A 20,394-nucleotide genomic window follows, 5' to 3' on the forward strand; every position below is an offset into this window, starting at 1 on the left:
TCCCATCGGGTTATGAGAGTGAAGAAATAGGGAGTGCACTTGTGTCTGCGCAAATGCTCGTGCACTATAATATGTCCTGCGCAGCTGGCTAATCTCCTTAAGTGAGAGCAGCCGCCGTGGCCGAAAACGGCCGTGGACGCCATTAAGTAGTATGTATGTAAGTACTCATTAATTAGAATACCCCCGCCCGATATTTTCAGGGTATTTTAACTTTTAAACAGACAGTGTGCCTAGAGTGAAAATATTTAAACTATTAGATAATCGGTTTTTTCACATTCTCAATTTCCATTCGATTTTGGTTTAGTCGATTAAATATAGCCCTTCTCTATCAAAAGTCAACTCCGACGTCATTTTGACAGTGACGTTGACGACGTTGATTTGATCGCATGAGCGGCGCAAAATGTGCGGTCCATGTGGAAATAAATTGTTGTGATACAGTTTTTAAGTTTATTAGAGCAAAATGAAAGAAGAAACCGAATCCACTGTCCCCGTAAAGGAGAATAAAGTGACCGCTTCAGTTTTGGACGCATTTGATCTTCTGAAAGAGCCTAAAGATGATGTTAAACTCAATGGAGCGTCGAAAATTATATCGCAGCTACAAGGCAGTGAGGTTAGGTTTAAACTATTTATTATTCGTTAATTTAGTACACAGTTGGTGTCCACTTGGCTTCCTTGTAACTTAAAGTGATCAGTAAACGTGTAGCCCATGCGTTTACTAAAGTAATTTATTACACAATGTTACATTTTGACAACCTACAGAGAATTTCACGCATGCTGTTTTTCTGGTTTTAGAATGAGAAAGATCTTCAATACGTCCTTAAGAGGCTTGTGAGAAGTTTAGGCGCCAACCTGCCTGATATGAGGACTGGGTACTTTGCTACCCTGGTAGCCTTATTGTCTAACTTTGATGATGTTACTATTGCCCAATTGCTGGAACTTGTGAAGAAAGAACTTCATAGTAATGGCTCTTCTAAAAGTGTGAGTATAAAGATGATAATAATGATACATACTCATCCAACAAATAGCTTGATGAGTTATCTTGCCTCATGTTATGAGAACATAAAAATACATTACACAAAGTTTACTTCTCAGTAACACAATAGTTATAAAGTAACTGGCTGCCAGTAATGTTATTATTTTATTTCAGGAAGTTGGTGATGTGGCTCTAGGACAGATTCTTGTCTGTGGTGCAATCTTCCGGTCTAAAATGTTCCTCAAATGTACCAGTGAAGAGCAAACCCAAGTGATTCAATTGTTGTTGGCAGCGGGTAAAAAGAAGTCTTATTTAAGCACTGTGGCATATCTCATACTACTTGATTTGATCAATGTTGTAAGTATACATTTGTGTTAATACTAAATTACAGACTGCTTCACATCACTAGACTGCTACAAAACTAGTATATAAGCTGACTGTTCAATTTGAAGAAAGATCATATAAAGCGAATCCAAAACTGGTTTTGTATAGCTTGATGGGTAGCCATGTGTACAGTGTTTTATGCTTTTATTTATACAATGTATTTTTTATTTTATTTGGCTTTCATAATAGCCCATCTATCATTATGTGCCAATGTCAAGTGCATATTATATAGACAATGTAAAATCAAGTTTATATAAGTCTTATCTCCTATTTTAGGTGGATGCAGAGCAATTTGGCACACTAATATGGCCATTAATAAAACAAGATTTCAAGAAGGACATAAAGGAACACACATTGGATTCCCTCTACTTCCTCATGATGGTGAATGACAAGTTTCCCACCAAAGTGAAGCTGAGGAAACTTATAGGTGTCACTGAAATACTCTGTGATGACAACATTCAACCAATCTGTGAGAAAATTATGGTAAGCTGATCATTTATTTTAATAATTTTACTTCTGCATTTAATTATTTTTTTAAATGGCCTGCTGTGATATAAGCTTTTTAGGAAAGTGTTTGCTAAAAATACAATCTAAAAAAAAACATCATCATCCTCCGAGCCTTTTTCCCAATCATGTTGGGGTCGGCTTCCAGTCTAACCGGATTCAGCTGAGTACCAGTGCTTTACAAGAAGTGACTGCCTATCTGACCTCCTCAACCCAGTTACCCGGGCAACCCGATACCCCTTGGTTAGACTGGTGTCAGACTTACTGACTACCCGTAACGACTGCCAAGGATGTTCAATGACAGCCGGGACCTACAGTTTAACGTGCCATCCGAAACACAGCCAATGGTGTCTAAGATATACTTAGAAAGTACATACAGACTTAGAAAAGTTGCATTGGTACTTGCCTGACCTGGGATCGAACCCGCACCCTCATACTTGAGAGATTGGTCCTTTACCCACTAGGCCACCACGACTTATTCAATCTAAAAAACTAAAAAAAAAACAATTTATATATTTTTGATGAGTCAAATAAGTAGTTTTGTGTCCATAATTACAGGCTGGAATAGATTTCAACTCACTTGGACATCCAATCTTCAAGGAAATCGGCAAGAACATTGCAAATTCACCACATTTGCAAGAGTTCTGGACTGGCATTGACAGTCAACTAGTGAAACACAATAGAAATAGGGAACTGGTTGCTATCAACATTCTAACTACCATTCTTAACAATATTACTGAAAATGTTAATGTTATTCCCGAGTTGATCAGTAGGAATTTCTTCAAGCTCTTTATGGACTGGTTCAAGGGACTCCAAACTGCTAGCAAAATCAGAAGCATGAGAGACAATGAAGATGACAATAAAATAATGATCAAGAAACAAAAGGAACTCCTCAACGCCTTAGCTAAAGCACTAAAATCAGACAAAGTTGATGACAGTATAAGAATTGACATCTTAAAAAAACTCCTGTTCAATCCAGGTGAAATGAACTTTACTGAAATCACAGGCACCTCTGTTGTGAAAGCTTTAATTTCCGATCTAAAGGAAGATGGAGTGAAGAAAATGGCTAAATTATTGAAAGGAGTACTTTTGAATACTTCTAAGAAAGTTTTGAAGGAGGATGTAGAGAGGAACTGGTATAATAATGAGCGGGTTAAGGCAGCTGAACTCATTTCTCACTTGGTTAGCCATGAGGCTGTGAAAGATGACACAGAGTTGAAGCTTACTTACATGAAACTGTTGATGTGTTTTGGTTTCTTTAAAATTGGGGGTGATGAAAGTGTGGCAGTCAGCATTGAGCTGTCAGGTATGTACACTTACAATATCAACTTCTCTTATATTGTCTACATTTGAATTAATAGCTAAATAAGTATTTTCTGTTCCAGGGTCTATCAAGTCATGCTTTTACAGATGTTTCACCTCACGCTTCTCAAACGTCGACAGTCTTGTCACAGTGTTATCGTCTCTAAGCAGTTTTATATGTGGCATCTTACAAAAGGAACAAGTTAAAACAAAAATTGAGAAACAATTTCCAAAAGAAAACATGGAATGCTGGGACATGCTGATGGAAGTCTGTCAAAATATTGAGAAAAATGATACAAAGTCCAAAGTTGATAAAGTGTTTCTTGTTTTACTCTATCAGCTTGGATTATTTTTATTCTCAGAACCTGTTCACGTTAAAATAGCAAGAAGTTCGATAAAGGAACTTAAAAGTTGTTACGAACATTATAGGAAAGGCAAGAAAAAGAAATCCAAACCAGTCAAAGAAGGAGATATATCTAGCGATCCAGAATGGATTGAAGTGTTAGTAGAAGTTCTATTGTCAATTCTGTCAGCTGAATCAAGTGTCCTCCGCTCAGTCGTACAATGCGTGTTTAGGTTACTGTGGGAATACTTGACTCCTTCATCAGTAGGGCAGATAGTGTCGGTGCTGGATCCCGAGAATGAATCCAACCCTCTGACGAACGAGAATTCTGACTCGGAAAATGAGGATGATGACATGGAAGGTAAAGAGAATGGCAAGGAAAGTGAAGACGAGAATGACGAAGAGGATGATAGTGAGAGTGATGACGAAGACGAAGATGAGGATGGCGATGACGATGAAATGAGGACGCCAGACCAGTTGAGGTTAGCGGTACAGAAAGCGCTCGGCGCAGCGGCCCTAGAATCTGACGCCGAAAGTGTAGATGCCGACATGATTGACGAAGAGGAAGGCAAGAAACTCGACGAGGCTTTAGCTGAAGCCTTCAAACAATTCCATCAAGGCAAAGGAAAAAAATCCAAGAAAGATCGCAAAGACAAGAAGGCTTTATCAGATTTCAGAATCAGGGTCCTTGATCTGATCGATATTTACTTGGAAAAGGATCCCTCAATGGATATTTGCCTCGGTATGATCGCGCCACTTACGAGATGCCTAGAATTCTGTATACAAGACAGTCAGTTCAGTGAATTGGAGAACAGGGTCAGGAAAACGATCAAAGCTCTGGCTAAAGTTCGAAAGTTTTCTTCAACAGATGATATTGATATAGATATCCTGTGTGATCACCTGAAGGCCACTATAGATAAAGGTGCTAGAAGCCACTTCTTGTTCCAAGCTCTAGGTGACGTCATTACTTTCTTCGCGACATTCATAATTCATTGTTCACTGAAAATTGTAACAAAAACCCAAAAATCACCGAAAAAATCTAAGGCTGTCTCACCTTTAATTGAAATCTTCAAAGAATCACTGCAAAGCTACTTCCAGAATCGTAACTGTATGCTGCCAATCATTTTCTTCCACAATGTCTTGCAGGCGGAGTGGAGTGGTAGCTACGAACTTGTGCCCATTACAATAGAAAATGCATTCAATAATAATGTACGACAATTTCGCCGCAATGAAGGATTGGAGTTAATTGCAGGCTTTTACCGTTGTTTAAAAGCGAGAGCCAAATCCGCTTCTTCCGAAATAGATGTTAAAGCTTTACAGAGCATAGAAGCAAATTTCGAAAATACTTTAACGAAATCACTTAAGGGTGACACAGAATGTACAGTTAAAAATAACTTCTTCAACACATTGAAAAAAGTAATAAACACAATGCAACAGTTCCATGAAAGCTGTCATATTGAAAGCAAACTGGAATTCAAAACTTTACTCGAAGTTGTAGGTTCATGTAAGCCTGCGAAAACAAATAACAGTAAACAAGAACAAGTAAACCATAATCAACAGAATAATAATAATAAGAAAACAAAGAAGAATAAAAAGAAGAGAAAAGCTGAACAGGTCAATGGAAATGTGGAACCACGGAAAAAGAAAGCGAAAAAAATAAGTGAAAGTGAATAACTATGTAATAGGTAGTTAAGTTTGAATTTTACAATAAATAACAGACAATGATGTTTATTTTTCATATATTGACTTTGAAAACATGGTAACCTAAATCCGGAAGACCATAAGCACGAAAGAAGTTCTTTCTCCTATGTGATAATGACAATAACAAACATGATGTGCTTAAAAAAATGCGGATTTTTTAGGTTGATTTTTGGCAGAAAAATATCGTTCACTTCTCTTCAGATTTAGTACATGTTTAATTTGTCGTCAATAATTCGTCGTAAATACTCGTCTCGGCCGTTTCATTAACGATACCACAGATTATATAATAGTTACTACGTAACAGATAAATCACTCCATACAAAAAAGTCTATACCTACTGTTATAAGCACCTACAAGTTCCCCAACTACCTACAAATTCCTAGCTGCGTTATAAAATGAACCTTAAAAGCTCGAGCGCTTGATTGTTATTCCAATGCGATAGTGCACAGTTCAGTGACCGCAACCGTGCCGTGGCCGTGCTTAGGGTTGCTTCTTACAATTTATTAATATTTAAGTAGGAAAACAAAGTTACACTTATTTTAAGATAGCCTTTTTTAAAACTGAATTTTTAAATAAAAAGTAATATCAAGAATATTTTTCTTTAGTTAACTATTGTATTGCCTACTAAAATGGAGTATGTGTACATATTACTAAATATTACCTAATACGTAAGCATAGGTAAGTACTGAAGTAAAGCTTTCGTCAAAATCAAAGGCGGTTTCCAACTATTTTTCGAGCACAAGTGTCATACCCCATATGGTACAACGAGTCGAGTGTTGATACATACCTAAAATTGGTTTCTGCGTAGCGACACGCGTAATGTTCCGAGTCGTCATTAAGTTGGACCAGAACTACCTTACTTACACTCGAGTTGTGTTTTGAGCTACAAAACTCACAATACAGTTCATATAACTAAGTAGGTATTTAAAGTAAAATAAGTACCTAATGATCTCTGTTGTTAAAATCATAAAGTAGATAAGTATTAATTAATTTTAAAAAAATAGAATTACTAGATAAGTTCATAAAAAGAAAATGTTTCTAAATCTTACAATAGTTGCATATAAACCAACACAACTCAAAATAATCCATGAGTTTGTTAGGTAGCTTAAAAAACCTAATAAAAACCAACAGCATAACATGCCACGAAATAAAAATAATAATATTGGAACGCGCGCGGCGCGTGTGACTGTTGAAAGCCCAGGGCCCCGATTCTCCTATTATAATTTAGCGTCATACGATTCACGTTCGACTCGATTCGACTGAGATCCGATCCCGACTCGATTACGATTGAAGCGTATGTGGCATTCCGCTATTTTTTCTTTGAAATAAACGTTTTTATCCTTTTCTGTCATTCAATAATGAATCATTTTGTCTGCAAATGATTTACGATTGCAAAATGATTGTACAGCAAACTACCGTATGGACCAAAATCACCAAAATAGCAGACCAATCACACACCAATCAAATGTCAATCGAATACGATTGGTCTTTTATTAGTAGCAGAATGCCCGATATGGTTAAAACTGCTATTGCGATCATATTGCGATTCGATTTCTATTCGATTTTGACATTATTAACTTAGGAGAATCGGGCCCCTGTGCCGCGTGGGGCTACCGGTAACCCAGCGAGCGGTAGGCATTTATCGCGCGCAAGTACGTCAAGTGACAGAGGCCTGACGATACGGTCTTTAAGAGATTACTTTTCTGTATGCAAAATTTAAATCTAATTGGCTGATTGAGCTGCGCAGGGACAATTTCGGCCCAAAAAAATATGACGCCATCGAATGTGGGTAATTCAGAGTTACAGAATCATCTTGTTCCTAATTCAGCGATTTCTGAGAAATAATGTAATTTCAATGATCCTGTATCGCTAATCTAGGTATTGCTAGACTGTGGCCGGGGCGAACATTTCATCAAATGTTTAGATTCCTCGTGCGATACCAATGAAAATATATTCGTTTTAATAGTGTGTTGAGATAGAGGCGGCAGCGATTTTGTAGTCTCGTACATGCTCATAAAGAAATGAAAAAGTGGATCATTTTTAACATTATTGACGGTAAAATCATTACTTGTGTCAGTTCTTTTTCGCTGTCTATCTACTTCTTCATGTCCCTCTATAGATGGATTCATTGAAACATTTGCCATTTTTCTTTTGTGTCTCTTTATTTTATGTACTCTTCCAGTACCAGTTGACGATAGCTCAGATGACTGACTTTCGACACTACTAGTCCGGTATCCATAATTCTCCTTTATTTTTTCACTCTCATTTTCCGTACTATCGGAATGTATTTGAGATGGTTCGTCATGTGATTCTTCAAGTAAATTAGTCTTATTTGTTCTATTCCCCATATGGGGTATTAAGAACTCCATGAGCCCTTGGTAACGCCATGGTCTTATATTGTCAGCTCCTGAAACGCTTTTACGCTTCACATTTTTTTGCCGACGAAGCGCATCCCTGTGGTTATTTCTTAGTTTTTCCCATGCTCTTCTGGCTTCATTACCTGCAATAAAACCAGTCCTCATTACGGCGTATGCGTCGTCTGTTAGAGGGAAATTCAAGTGTTATTTTTTTATGTTTTACCTACAAGTTAACATATGAGCCGTGATCTTATCGTTCACAGAAATAGATACCTAATGTGGAACTTAACTACCTCCGAAAGTTCTACGTTTCAAAAGTAACACATAATATTATTAGACTTTATAATAAAAGTTTATCAGGTTCACCTACTTACCATCTTTAAGACCAAGCTCCTCAGCAATCCTTTTCCAAATAGAATCTTTTAATTTAACTTTCACGTAATCTGGGTGTTTGACATCGTACAAACATTTCTCATTTCGAACAGCTTCGATTAATTTTTCCCCCATGTTTATTTACCAACACGACTCGACACGGCTACTTGGAAAGCGTGTCTCTACGGAGGTTGTAAGTACTCGCACGAGCTGCGTGGCTATAGATAACACGTGCCGTGGTATGTATAGTGCACGCGTCTACGCTCGTGTACGTGGAACCGTCAGCACGTGAGAGCTAACGGCAGGCAACGGATTGACATACATACATTTACATAACTAAAGTAGTTATAAAACGTGAAAGTTTCCATGTGCGTAGGTATGTTTGTTACTCTTTGATGCAAAAACTACTGAAAGGATTTTGGTGATTTTGGCAGAATTTGTTTAGTCTTGTTTTATTATCCAGTTCATTTATCTATTATATCAATATATATAAAAAAAATGAAACCCGCTTTCCGTTGTCACGACATAACATGAAAACGGCTTGACCGATTTGGCTGAAAATTAAAGGGGAGGTAACTTAGACCCGAGAGAAGGTTTTAGGATAGTTTTTGCCACCATCCGGCTACGGGACGTGGGTGAAACCGCGGGCGAAAGCTAGTAATATATAAAAATGAAACCCGCTTTCCCTTGTCACGACATGAAAACGGCTTGACTGATTTGGCTGAAAATTCGAGGGGAGGTAACTTAGACCCGGGAGGTTTTTGATAGTTTTTGCCACCATCCGGCTACGGGACGCGGGTGAAACCGCGGGCAAAAGCTAGTTTTAAGATAAAATAATAATAAAGTAGATTCTTTTGTGTGTTTATTTGTTCCCTAAAGACTCCGAAACTGAACTGATTTAAAAAAATCTTTTGCTGATGGAAAGCTAATCTCTTCCCAAGTACCTAGGGTAGGCTGCACTCCAGGTAGGTACCTATGTTATAACGTTACGGGCAGTAGTTATCACGGGATGCGGCAGTAGTTATCACGGGATGCGGATGAAACCGTGGGAAAACGGCTAGTATATTTGATGCAAAAGTTTGTATGTATGCAATGTTTGTGTGGATATATAAAACTACTGCTGGATGAATTTATATGAAACTCAGCTGTAATAATATTAAAGGCTTACCTATGTATAAGAATAACATGTAAGTAGGTAGACTACTTTTTATACTTATGCAGAAAAAAAGTAGGTAGCTCGCACCTCGGGACGCGTTGACAGTTTGACACCGTGGGCAAGCTCCACTATGTTTCATTTTCATGATCTAATGAATCTATGTAACTTATTGGTTCGTAGTAAGTAGGAGTCTCATTATAAGTTAATAGCAGAATAATCGTTGGTTAATTCGTCCTTAGGCTTAGTAGTATGCAGTCAATACTTTGGGCTACGAAAATGATGTGTGTTTATATGAACTTATGACTAAATTGATCCGTTTTCCCCTAAATCAATTCCTCCTTTAGGCATGCATGAATCAGAGATTTTTTAGTGTTCTGTGATGTGCATATCAAAGTTATAAAAATAACTCGATGACTATCCTGTGGGTGACAAAGTGGAGATATTATTTTAGAAACTTCTTCAGCCCTCGGAATCTTCATTTCGACAATAGATGGCGGTAGTAATAAACGTTATGAATTTTATGTTGCCAGATGCTAAAAGATAACCTTTCTTGTCTGACGTATAATAAATATTTATCTTTCGGTTATATTTCTCGGTTCGGTTCTATTCTGTATATCGGTTATATTTATCGCAGATTCAAACGGATTTGAATCCACGTGTTGGTGATGTTCATCCGCCATCTTAATTTTTCTCGGTCAGTGCGCACACCCGGCGCCGGCGACGTCTCAGGAGCAAGAGAGCGAGCTCCATCGACATTCACACTACTGACAGATTGAAATGACGCAGACAACTGTCACTGTCAAACATCAATATGAAGCTCACAACATTCAGTCTAGTGTTGCTACTCGAAAAATAAATAATTATTCATTCTCCGACACGGCCATACTGACAATCAACGCGCTCTCGCGTTGTCCGTTAAAACCATAGAAACAACAGGTCTGTCTCAGAAACTTAAATGATTAACCCGCAAAGCGTGGAAGCTTTCAACATAAGGACCTTGATAACACGTTAGCTTAATAAGCCTACGAAGCGTAGAAGCTTCCAGGAGACACACCGGTTCAAGCAGCAAGCTTTCAATCTATGCCTTAGACAAAGCGTACTAATTTTCAGGCAAAGCGTAGCAGCTTTCAGTCAAATTCTCAGACAAAGCGTATCAGCTTTCAGTTAAATTCTCAGACAAAGCGTAGCAGCTTTCAGTTAAATTCTCAGACAAAGCGTATCAGCTTTCAGTCAAATTCTCAGACAAAGCGTATCAGCTTTCAGTCAAAGTGTAATAAAAAGTTCTCACACATTACAATCCACTTATTTGGGTTGAGTCACAATCACAATCATTTTATCAAAACAAAAAGCAAAATAATTTGTAATTCTTATAACGTCTCAATCAAACAAAGGAGGTTAGGGTATTTTTAAGTAAATCTGAAAGTACCTGGGTATCCGTAATACCAGAAACTACAACTTCAAACTTGTTGGACTCGTTCCAGCCAGTCTCCAGCCGATCTATCAGCGCCAACTTATTCGTAGCAGCTAGCGAGCTCTTGTACTCCACCATGTCACGAAAAAGTTCATGAAACCTTTCTGTTACTACAAACTGCCGTGTAAACCGCTTTCAGTTTTCTAGCTAAGCCGGCACTTGTTGAAGGTTGTTGGTTAGAATTCCCAGCTCCATCAGCCATATTCTCTCGCGCCGTAGATTGGGACGTAAAATATCCATGTTCTTGTGTACCTGGCATCGCAGTAGGCTCGCAGGTTGCCCCTTGGGGTAATCCCACCGCTGCTATCGCAGATTCAAACGGATTTGAATCCACGTGTTGGTGATGTTCATCCGCCATCTTAATTTTTCTCGGTCAGTGCGCACACCCGGCGCCGGCGACGTCTCAGGAGCAAGAGAGCGAGCTCCATCGACATTCACACTACTGACAGATTGAAATGACGCAGACAACTGTCACTGTCAAACATCAATATGAAGCTCACAACATTCAGTCTAGTGTTGCTACTCGAAAAATAAATAATTATTCATTCTCCGACATATTTATTTTCTATTTCCAAAAATACACTTCAAACTGTTGCTTTGTAATATTTTTAGAAAAACAACTTTTAAAGATAAACTATGGGTAGATTTTTGTCCCACGTGCTTATATGCAAAACTAGCTTTTTTGCATAGAAAAGTATTGAAAAGAGCAGTAATTTTTCAAAATATTATTGCAATCATTTTCGTTTTGGAAATTCATGCCGTTTAGTTTCATATAGAACAACTCTGAATGAAGAATTTATTTTTCAATTTCTATGTGATGGCAACTTTTGCCGGAAACAAGCAGCAACTCATATGTTTCACAACCTGCTCAAAACTCAGCCAGCCATCTTTTGTGGAAAAATCATTTGTTTCGTGTCGTCAGGGTAAATTTCACAATTGTAATTAATGTCAGAGCCACAGTCTTCGCTTTTATTAAAAAAGCAGCTAGCTGGTAAGTTTATTTTTCGTATCTTAAATGAGTTGTGCCGATGACTGATGCCTCAGCCGTCAGACAAGTTATTCGTGCAATCATTGACCTCAGCGGGTCGAATTTTGAGTATCTTTGTGATTCGGATGATTTTGTAAGTTTGTAACTTCCTTTGTAATGCACATGTGGTATTTTTGAAAGTTCTGGGGGAAAATGGACTCGTTTTAATAAAATCAATAGTCGACCAGATATGACAGGTGTTCGTGCCAAAGTCAGAGGAGTAAAATAACTATTTACAATTAAATTTACGGTTCACAGTTGGCAGAGTTTCGCTTTCCTCTTCATTATGAGGTGTTTATGTAAAAGCACGACCGAATACAAAGGCATGTTAAAAATAAATGATGAAAATGCTTTCAGAATTGAACAAAAATCCAGTGGAAGGTTTTTCTGCTGGGTTGATAGATGACAATGACATATACAGATGGGAAGTCCTCATCATCGGTCCTCCAGACACGCTATAGTGAGTATTTATCACTCTTTTATAGTTTAGCTGATGGTTATGCTCATTAACATCAACATAAAGTGATGCTAACACTACGTGGTGTTGATATCAGCTAACAAAATTAATTATAGCCTCGGTAAATTGACATTCCTTATTTGGGTAAGTATGTTTAAATTGCTTACTAATTTTCAGGCCTAAATATTTAATGTATATGCTGATCGGATGATGACAAATGTTTTTGTGATTGATTTATTTTAAAATGTTGAGACTAGTGATGCAATGGTATATTCTTATAATATTTCGCTAAATTGTGCAAATTTTCAATTTCAGTGAGGGTGGGTTCTTCAAGGCACACTTACATTTTCCTAAGGAATATCCTCTGAGGCCGCCACGGATGAAATTTGTTACTGAAATATGGCATCCAAATAGTAAGTACCATTTTTATATTATTTTAAAATGGAGTCACACCCTAACAAATATTAAGTAGTGTCACCAGCAACAAGAACTTAAAATGTCCCAAGAAAAGTAACTGATTAGGTACAAAAATATAAGATTTTAAATGCAAAAATGCTTTAACAGAACTATAAACTGAAGAAATATTGTACAACTGATTGTTATTTGATATTAAAGTTTTTTTTTTAATATTTCAGTTGAAAAAAATGGTGATGTTTGCATATCAATATTGCACGAACCTGGTGATGACAAGTGGGGCTATGAGAAGGCGTCTGAAAGGTGGTTGCCTGTTCACACAGTGGAGACCATTCTCATAAGTGTTATTTCCATGTTGGCAGACCCAAACGACGAGAGTCCCGCTAATGTTGATGCTGCGGTGAGTAAAGATCAAGTTTTCTGTATTTAGTGTATATTACCAAATATTCAACATAATTATATCACTGAAGTTATTCTTCCCTATGCATTTGAAGATTTAATTGAAATAACTGATGAAAAGCATATTGCACCTTTATAGTCACAATCACATCACATTTAAGTCCTGATTAAGAATAAAACTTCAGTGGTATTTATAGCATATTTGGTACTGAGGCATGTGTTTTCTTAATTAGAATGTCTGAGTCTGTCTGAAAACTGCATCTGTAAAATAGAACTTCAAGCATTTTTTGCTAAAATAGTTCAAGCTATGTACATCCATCCTACTTATACTACTCTTCTTCTTTGTCTACAACTGCAAATAAACTAAAAAGCCAATAGTTTATGTGAAGTACCAGAAATGATTCGAGGAGCTAAAATACTTGTCAATTCCGCTAACAAAAAACACTGTAATCTATCTAGCAGTGCAACTCTATTCTTCTGTCTCTACAAACATTTTTAACTGATCACAAGTCACATGCTAGTTGTACACATTTGTTGATTAAATACATTTTGTATGTAATAATCAGTTATTGTACTATATTTGTAGATAGTAAAAGACATGTGGCCCTATGGTATAACTTAAAAACGTACACTTATATTTTTGACAAGTGTGCGAGCTGCTTACCTGTTATCAGGAATGTGTTGACATGTTTAATCAGTTTTGTCCTGTGATATCTCAGTTGAATCATTCAAACTAGCCCACCCCAAAGTAAATGATTTACCTTTGGACCACTAATTATATCATTATGCAGTCATTCAACCAAATTATACCCAATTACACTCAATTATTATCTATTTATCTACAGAACTTCCTAAGAATGCCTTAATTTAAATATCTGAGATTTTAACAAATTGAATGTATAATTTAATTGGATCACTGCAAATGTATAGTTTGTCTTGTGAAACTAGAAACTTTAGTTATGCATTTGTTTAGCATTTGTATCTGTCCAACTAATATATACTGTACTATTTTGTGCATTAATTAATATGTATTTAGTTTTTTCACAGGAATTTAACAACATAATACGCTTGTGTATTTCTGCATCTGTAATTATACCATTCTCATTTAAATATTGTTTGCATTCACAGAAAGAATGGAGAGAGCGATATTCGGATTTCAAAAAGAAAGTTGCGAGATGTGTTAGGAAAAGTCAAGAAGATTGTTTTTAGGAGAGTGAGGGGATTTAGATCACAAAATATTATCATTGGAAAAGGGCCACGTGACACAACTATACCAAAACCACACTACAATGAATAGTTTTCACGCTAGGTCGCTGCACGCATCAACCCGTTTTTCACAAACACGACCCGCGTACGCCAATAGTAGACGAGTGCTCATTCTGTTTCTTTTTACAGAAAGAATGGAGAGAATCATATTCGGAGTTTAAAAGGAAAGTAGCACAGTGTGTGAGAAAGAGCCAAGAGGATTGTTCCTAAGTAACAGTGCCCTTTTTCATTAATTTAGTTGGATAGTGAGTGTTTGGTGATGCAGTTAGGACGTTGTTGAGAGCAGGCCCCGGCGTGACTCATAGTGCGGGCCCCCCCACCCGGGCCAGAGACAATATTGAAATTGATTTAAAATAAATACTTATTGTAATTAAATGGTATCGCTGCCGTATTTTATAAATAATAAATTAAAATAGAATCCAAGGTCTTTTTCATCTTTTTTAAGACATGTTATGATAATGAAATATGTATGGTAATTTTTTATAGAAAAACAAATCTGCATTTTGTTGTCTTTACTTCCTAATATGATTACAAGTTTGATCTCTGTATAGTAGAAACCAAATCAGAAGTAATTTAAACGATAATTATTTATTACGTATCGCAACTCGCTATTGTGTAAAATATAAACATGCTATACTAAGAACATGGCAAAATTATAAAAAAATGTAAAACATGCTACCTATTGAACTTGTACTTTGCATGATAATAATAATTGTTAGTTACCGACTCAATGCAATGCATACACATTGGTAGCTTTTATAATGTCGCTTCTCTGAATTACAATTTTATTCTAGTGTAAATTTAATACTTAATTATAATTTTTACTGAATAAATATAACTTTTGTAAACTTATCATTGTATCGATTCTACCTTGCCCTTTTTGCACATATTAATGAAGCACAGATTGATAAATTTGCTGCTGTTACTCTCGCAAAGCGAAATAATGTGGTGTATTACACCAATACTTGAAATAATTTTGCTCAACATGAATTTTATCCTTGGCAGGAAGATTTGTTTGATACCTTTTTAGTTTTGTACATTAGTTCTCAATATTGTCAATTATGTTTTTGTACAATTAGAAGAAAAGCTTTGTTACCATTTTGGATGTGAAAATTATAATAGTTATAAAGATGATAAATGAAAACCCCTCATATTCGCTCTATATCATCGAAGATTGAATTTGTGACGTGTGTATATTACTTTTCCCTGTGTATGTATATTTTTTGCTATAAAATCATAATGCAGTGATAATGTGATTTTTATTTTTTACTTAGGATCTTCCTATGTCCCTGCACTCCTTTCCTGTGTTTAAAATTAGTTATATGGAAAACAAATTATACAGGTTTTAATAAATATGTTTATTCTTAGAATATATAACATAGTTAACAGATTAATTAATTATCTCAGTCACTATCAGAGTTCTCTGCTAATACTACACCTTGTATACTTCTTGGATCAAAAGTACTTTCAAAGCATCGTTTGAACACAGACTTAATCATTGTTCTGGCAGCAGGAGATGCTGGTATGTTATCACAGTCCATTAAATCTGCCATTCTTTCTTTATCTTTGGCACTATTATTGTTAACACTTCCATTTAATTTATTACTAACATTAACTTCATTTTCACCAGGTATGTCTACAAAGTTGAATAGATGTGAGTCTTCATCTAGACATTTTGCAATATCCACATCCAAATGAGGTTTCTTTTTAGCAGAACCTTGAGTGCTGGTGTCTTTTCGTTTGTTTCTCTCAACGTTAGTACGCTGAGTTGATGTAGTTTGTGATGCATTATCAGGTTTTGTGGTAGCTAACACAAAATGTGCTTCAAAAGTGGTGCCATTGTGTACTATAAAAACTGCTGGCCTTCCTGTAGTCTCAAAATGTACTTGCAAAGGTAAATTGAGGGCTTCTGAAAATGTTAGCAAGGCCCTGAATTCTTTCAGTGAGAATGTTATAGTTGTTTCTGATCCTATGAGATAGCTGTCAAATTCTGCTGGCTTCAGACTTATTTGTGTTCTGATAATTTTGGTGAGGTCTATACTACAGTCTATGTAGTTGCGTAAAATAAAAGATTGTGATGTTACTTCTAATGTCACCTGATCATCAGAACTTTGGAAGTTGTTGAGCGCATCTGACAATATTCTTTGTGGAGATGTTATTCTGAAAGGTTTTAGAAAATGTTATAGAATTCAATTTATTATGGATAAAGTTTATGAAAATGGTTGAAAAGATTTTGTGAATCTTACCTATTTGGTACGGAATCCTTCGTATATACTGCTTGCATTGCCTTACAATCTAGGATTGATACAAAATGTGTTTTTACGATTCCATGTCTGCATTTCAACTGAAATATCAACTTACAGGATTCTGGATCTAATTTTATTTCTAAATTTTCAACTTGTTTTTCTAAGTGAGTAGGTGATTTAAATGTATTTAGCGCAGATTTCATAGATATTTTACACTTCAATCCCTCATTATCTTCTGTTGAGTAATAGTTGTGGTTGAAGTATGAGAAGAAGTTTTTATTGAACTTGACCATAGCATACGCCGATTCAGCTGCATTTAGTGTTCGTAGCAATATACAATCTGAGAGAGACTCTAGGTAAAGTTCGTCCCCGAATCTTGCAAGGGCATGAACAGTTCTCGCTAAAACTAAAACAAATTGTACGCAGGTTAGTAACTTAAAATCATTCAAGTTATTAAATATGATTTTGTTTCGAAATATTAAGATACTCGCCTTTAACATTTGCTCCTGGTACATGGCATTTCATTTTGCAATGAGGTATTTATAAGATAAAAATTAATAATTAATTTTTACAATATTCCAGGAGATCTACGATCATTTCGCGTTGTTTATAAAATGCTTTTGCTCTGCTCTCCGCATCCGCACTTCTGTTTTGATTTGACAGATAGACGTTAGACATGTGTAAGTAATGCGAGTAATGCATTACGCGTAATATAACCCGACCGCGTAGAGTAATATCACACATTACTCGACTAAATTAAGCATCACACATCACACTAAAGCATTACTCGGTCGCGCAGCTCTAGAAGACATGACTTGTGCGATGGGTGATGTGATGCGGTGTTCGTTCTGCCTGCAATCGTTCGGCAGAGTTCGGCTAACTTCGGAAGGAATCGTCAATATTCGAGAGACCGAGCGGCGAGCGAGGCAGCCCCACCTCCGAGTCCGCAACCGAACAATTCGGTTTGCCAATTGCTCTTTGATTTAGAACTGTATGCTTTAAGACATAAGGATTACATTTTTATAAAGTCACTCATCGTAATTCAAGTATATAAGTATAAGTATATACCTCGTAATTTCGCCGACACTTTTTTGAAATTTCTTTAGTTTGTTTGTTTTGCGTTTGCGTTCAAGGTCATGTTACGACTGCACTTATCGTTTTAAAATATTTCATAATTTATTTAAAGTGAGAGTGATAGCGTGTTTGACATTTTGACAAGTAATACATACAAACTGGTTGAACAATACTTACTTGCTTCGTGTGAGTGAATGTGTAAATAAATAGGTTTAGGTATAGGTATAGACTTGGAAATAGTAAGTTAGTTATAGAAAATAAGTTGTAAATAATTAACTGTTAGTGAAAATGTCCAAAAGAAAGAGCAGCCCCCTTTGGAACCACTTTGAGGAAGTTGTGCCTGGAAAGAAGGCAAAATGTGGCTACTGTTCCCGGGTACTGGCGGTTTCATCAAGCTCAATCGGAAGTTTAAGCCGACACATGAAATCCGTCCACCCGACTGTACAAATTAGCAGTAGCCGACAGCCGGCAATAACACCAGCGGCAGTAGAAGCATTCGACGGCGACATCATAGCATCAGCGGAGCCGGCAGCAGTACCCTCAAGTAGCGGCAGCGTGCAAGGTGAGGATCACAGAGCCGATAATGCTTTGTTTGTACGACTTGGCCAGAGACCGACCGCGGCTGCCCCTACAATGGCTGATTACGTGCAGTCAAAAAAAACCCTGCCAAGACATCGAGTGCAACAGCTCGATGAACAATTAGTTCGAATGATTGCGAAGGGATATCACGCCCTTCGCTTGGTTGATGAAGTGGAGTTCCGCAAGTTCGTGGAAATGTTGAACCCGGGCTACACATTACCGACCCGGAAAACTCTTTCCGAGAGCTTGCTCCCCAAGGTCTATAACAAAGTCTTAGAAACAGTGAAAAAGCAAATCGCTAAAGCTGCAGCTGTTTGCATTACTACAGACGCATGGACATCCTGTGTGCACGATGGCTATATTGCGGTCACTGCACATTTTATTGATACTGAAACGCACAAAGTATGCACAGTTATGATTGGGTGCTTAGAGTTTGAGGAGAGACACACCAGTGCAAATCTAAAAGGCTTTTTGGAAGCGAAGTTCCAGGAGTGGAACATATCACAATTCGTCAATGTAATAGTCAGTGACAGTGCGGCGAATATTTTAAGTGTGTGTTACGCACATACCTTAAATTTAGTGGTGCAAGGTAGCTTGGACGCCTTGTCTGATACGATGGATAGGGTGAAAGGCGTTATCGAATATTTTCATCGCAGCCATCCAGCGAAGAAGAAATTGGTGGAAATTCAGGAGCAAATGCATATTTCCCCATTGAAACTGAAGCAAGACGTAACTACGCGCTGGAACTCTACATATGATGCGCTAAACCGGTTGCTGAGGATGAAAGAAGCCCTAATTGCCACTTTAGCAATTATGAGGCCAGACATCAACCATTAGACATTGGATCGTTATCGAAAAAGCCACTGAGGTATTAAAACCCTTTTATGAGGTCACTACTGAAATTAGTGGCGAACAATACGTATCTGCGTCAAAATACATTGTACTCTGTAAAATAATAAATCGGTCCCTCAGCAAATATTCTCCGGATGGTCATCCCAAGTTGGAGCGCCTACATAACGCACTCAAACAACAAATGGCGCAAAGATTCGGAGATGTAGAAAATAAACCACTTCTTTGCGAGGCGACCATATTGGATCCGAGATTCAAGAAAAGTGGCTTCAGTGATTTAAGAAATTTTGAGAAAGCAGTGGCTGCTCTAAAATTGAGAATTGGCTCGGACAGAACCCTGACCCACGTACCCGTTCAGGAGGAGGCAACGCAAGTGCCAGCTCCTCAGCCGCCGAAAACTGGCTCTATTTGGGACGATTTCGACGAGGAAATTTCTGCTCTCGTCCCACAAAACCCAACCGCTGCTGGCATTGTCGAATTCGACAAATACTTAGACGAACCTTTGATAAAAAGGTCAGAAAATCCTTTGCTCTGGTGGAGTGATCGCAAAGGCGTGTATCCCCGGCTGTACAGATACATGTTGAAACGCCTCAACATCGCAGCAACATCGGTACCGTGCGAACGGGTCTTTTCGAAAGCTGGCCTAATATTAAATGAGAGGCGAACCCGACTCAAATCAAAAAAACTGTCGGAATTAATATTTATAAGCTGCAATTAGTGATTTTATAAAGTGTAAAATATGTGTACAAACTTATATATATATGTGTAAATATTAACTTATATACATACATCTATATTATTATTATATGTAAATATGCAATCATTGTACATACAGTTGATTTTTAAATACGCCAATATTCATGATTTGTTCAATTACGTACCTACTTCGTCTTGGTTAGTAGGTAATTAATTGTAATCTACGAATATTGCCAGTCCTAAGCCTGGAAAAACGGTCCGTAATATTTGAGTACGCATGGTTTAAGTATGAAGGGAAATCAACTGTAAATAATATTACACTTTAGTCATTTATATATTCTGTGTTATGTGATAAATCTGAACATTACATTACAACATCACGACAGTGATTATAGCCCCTATATTACGCTTATGATGCAACATCACGCGTGATGTTTGAAGTGATGGTAAAATGTAATATTACTCGGCACGAAATGTAATGACATATCACATTACTTCGTGATGTACTGTTTTGCGCATGTCTAATAGACGTGCTGTCAGATTTTCGGAAAAGCAACTGCACAGATTATAGATCTGCTGACAAAATCCCCAAAAACGGCCAGCCAGAGCGCATAATAAAATCCTTCTGGCTGCAGACGATGGAAATCGGAGATTTTAGTCAGTAAAAGATGTAGTACATTCATAAATATGTCACCTCCAGACAGCAAAAACAAGCAAATGGACCTTCCAGCTGGAAAGTCCGCCTTGCTTTACACTTTCAAAGCCATTTCAGCATCACTGTTTCCTCATTTCAGCTAATAGGTAATAGCGAGGAGCCATAGCAT

At 37.2% G+C, this 20,394-nt stretch overlaps 5 protein-coding genes across 6 annotated transcripts; 3 read left to right on the forward strand and 2 right to left on the reverse strand.

The window, feature by feature from the left end:
- Nucleotides 1-370: 370 nt before the first annotated feature.
- On the forward strand, nucleotides 371-5,231 carry LOC124639463 (myb-binding protein 1A-like protein). Its single transcript, XM_047176838.1, has 6 exons — nucleotides 371-610; nucleotides 793-978; nucleotides 1,148-1,330; nucleotides 1,634-1,840; nucleotides 2,420-3,167; nucleotides 3,247-5,231. The coding sequence occupies exons 1-6, from the start codon at nucleotides 461-463 to the stop codon at nucleotides 5,178-5,180; spliced, it is 3,408 nt and encodes a 1,135-aa protein (XP_047032794.1). The 5' UTR covers nucleotides 371-460; the 3' UTR covers nucleotides 5,181-5,231.
- A 1,581-nt stretch (nucleotides 5,232-6,812) lies between these two features.
- On the reverse strand, nucleotides 6,813-8,173 carry LOC124639596. The gene is made up of 2 exons (XM_047177037.1): nucleotides 7,939-8,173; nucleotides 6,813-7,707 (listed from the first exon to the last, which is right to left on the reverse strand). The coding sequence occupies exons 1-2, from the start codon at nucleotides 8,069-8,071 to the stop codon at nucleotides 7,082-7,084; spliced, it is 759 nt and encodes a 252-aa protein (XP_047032993.1). The 5' UTR covers nucleotides 8,072-8,173; the 3' UTR covers nucleotides 6,813-7,081.
- Nucleotides 8,174-11,395: 3,222 nt separating this feature from the next.
- Nucleotides 11,396-15,377, forward strand: LOC124639497 (ubiquitin-conjugating enzyme E2 G1). Of its 2 annotated transcripts, none has more exons than XM_047176885.1 (5): nucleotides 11,396-11,554; nucleotides 11,948-12,050; nucleotides 12,363-12,460; nucleotides 12,683-12,861; nucleotides 13,989-15,377. In XM_047176885.1, exons 1-5 carry the CDS (start codon nucleotides 11,509-11,511, stop codon nucleotides 14,067-14,069), a joined length of 507 nt encoding a protein of 168 aa, XP_047032841.1. In that variant the 5' UTR covers nucleotides 11,396-11,508; the 3' UTR covers nucleotides 14,070-15,377. The 2 variants fall into 2 exon arrangements, with proteins under 2 accessions (XP_047032841.1, XP_047032842.1); XM_047176886.1 differs by having other exon boundaries at nucleotides 14,256-15,377.
- Nucleotides 15,378-15,465: 88 nt separating this feature from the next.
- LOC124639871 (cell cycle checkpoint control protein RAD9A) lies at nucleotides 15,466-16,945 on the reverse strand. The gene is made up of 3 exons (XM_047177376.1): nucleotides 16,864-16,945; nucleotides 16,373-16,778; nucleotides 15,466-16,286 (listed from the first exon to the last, which is right to left on the reverse strand). The coding sequence occupies exons 1-3, from the start codon at nucleotides 16,895-16,897 to the stop codon at nucleotides 15,530-15,532; spliced, it is 1,197 nt and encodes a 398-aa protein (XP_047033332.1). The 5' UTR covers nucleotides 16,898-16,945; the 3' UTR covers nucleotides 15,466-15,529.
- A 789-nt stretch (nucleotides 16,946-17,734) lies between these two features.
- Nucleotides 17,735-20,391, forward strand: LOC124639636 (E3 SUMO-protein ligase ZBED1-like). The gene is made up of 3 exons (XM_047177076.1): nucleotides 17,735-18,843; nucleotides 18,998-19,484; nucleotides 20,365-20,391. The coding sequence occupies exons 1-3, from the start codon at nucleotides 17,735-17,737 to the stop codon at nucleotides 20,389-20,391; spliced, it is 1,623 nt and encodes a 540-aa protein (XP_047033032.1).
- The last annotated feature ends 3 nt before the right edge of the window (nucleotides 20,392-20,394 follow it).

The sequence above is a fragment of the Helicoverpa zea genome, chromosome 19 (assembly GCF_022581195.2).
Source record: "Helicoverpa zea isolate HzStark_Cry1AcR chromosome 19, ilHelZeax1.1, whole genome shotgun sequence".
NCBI lineage: Eukaryota > Metazoa > Arthropoda > Insecta > Lepidoptera > Noctuidae > Helicoverpa > Helicoverpa zea.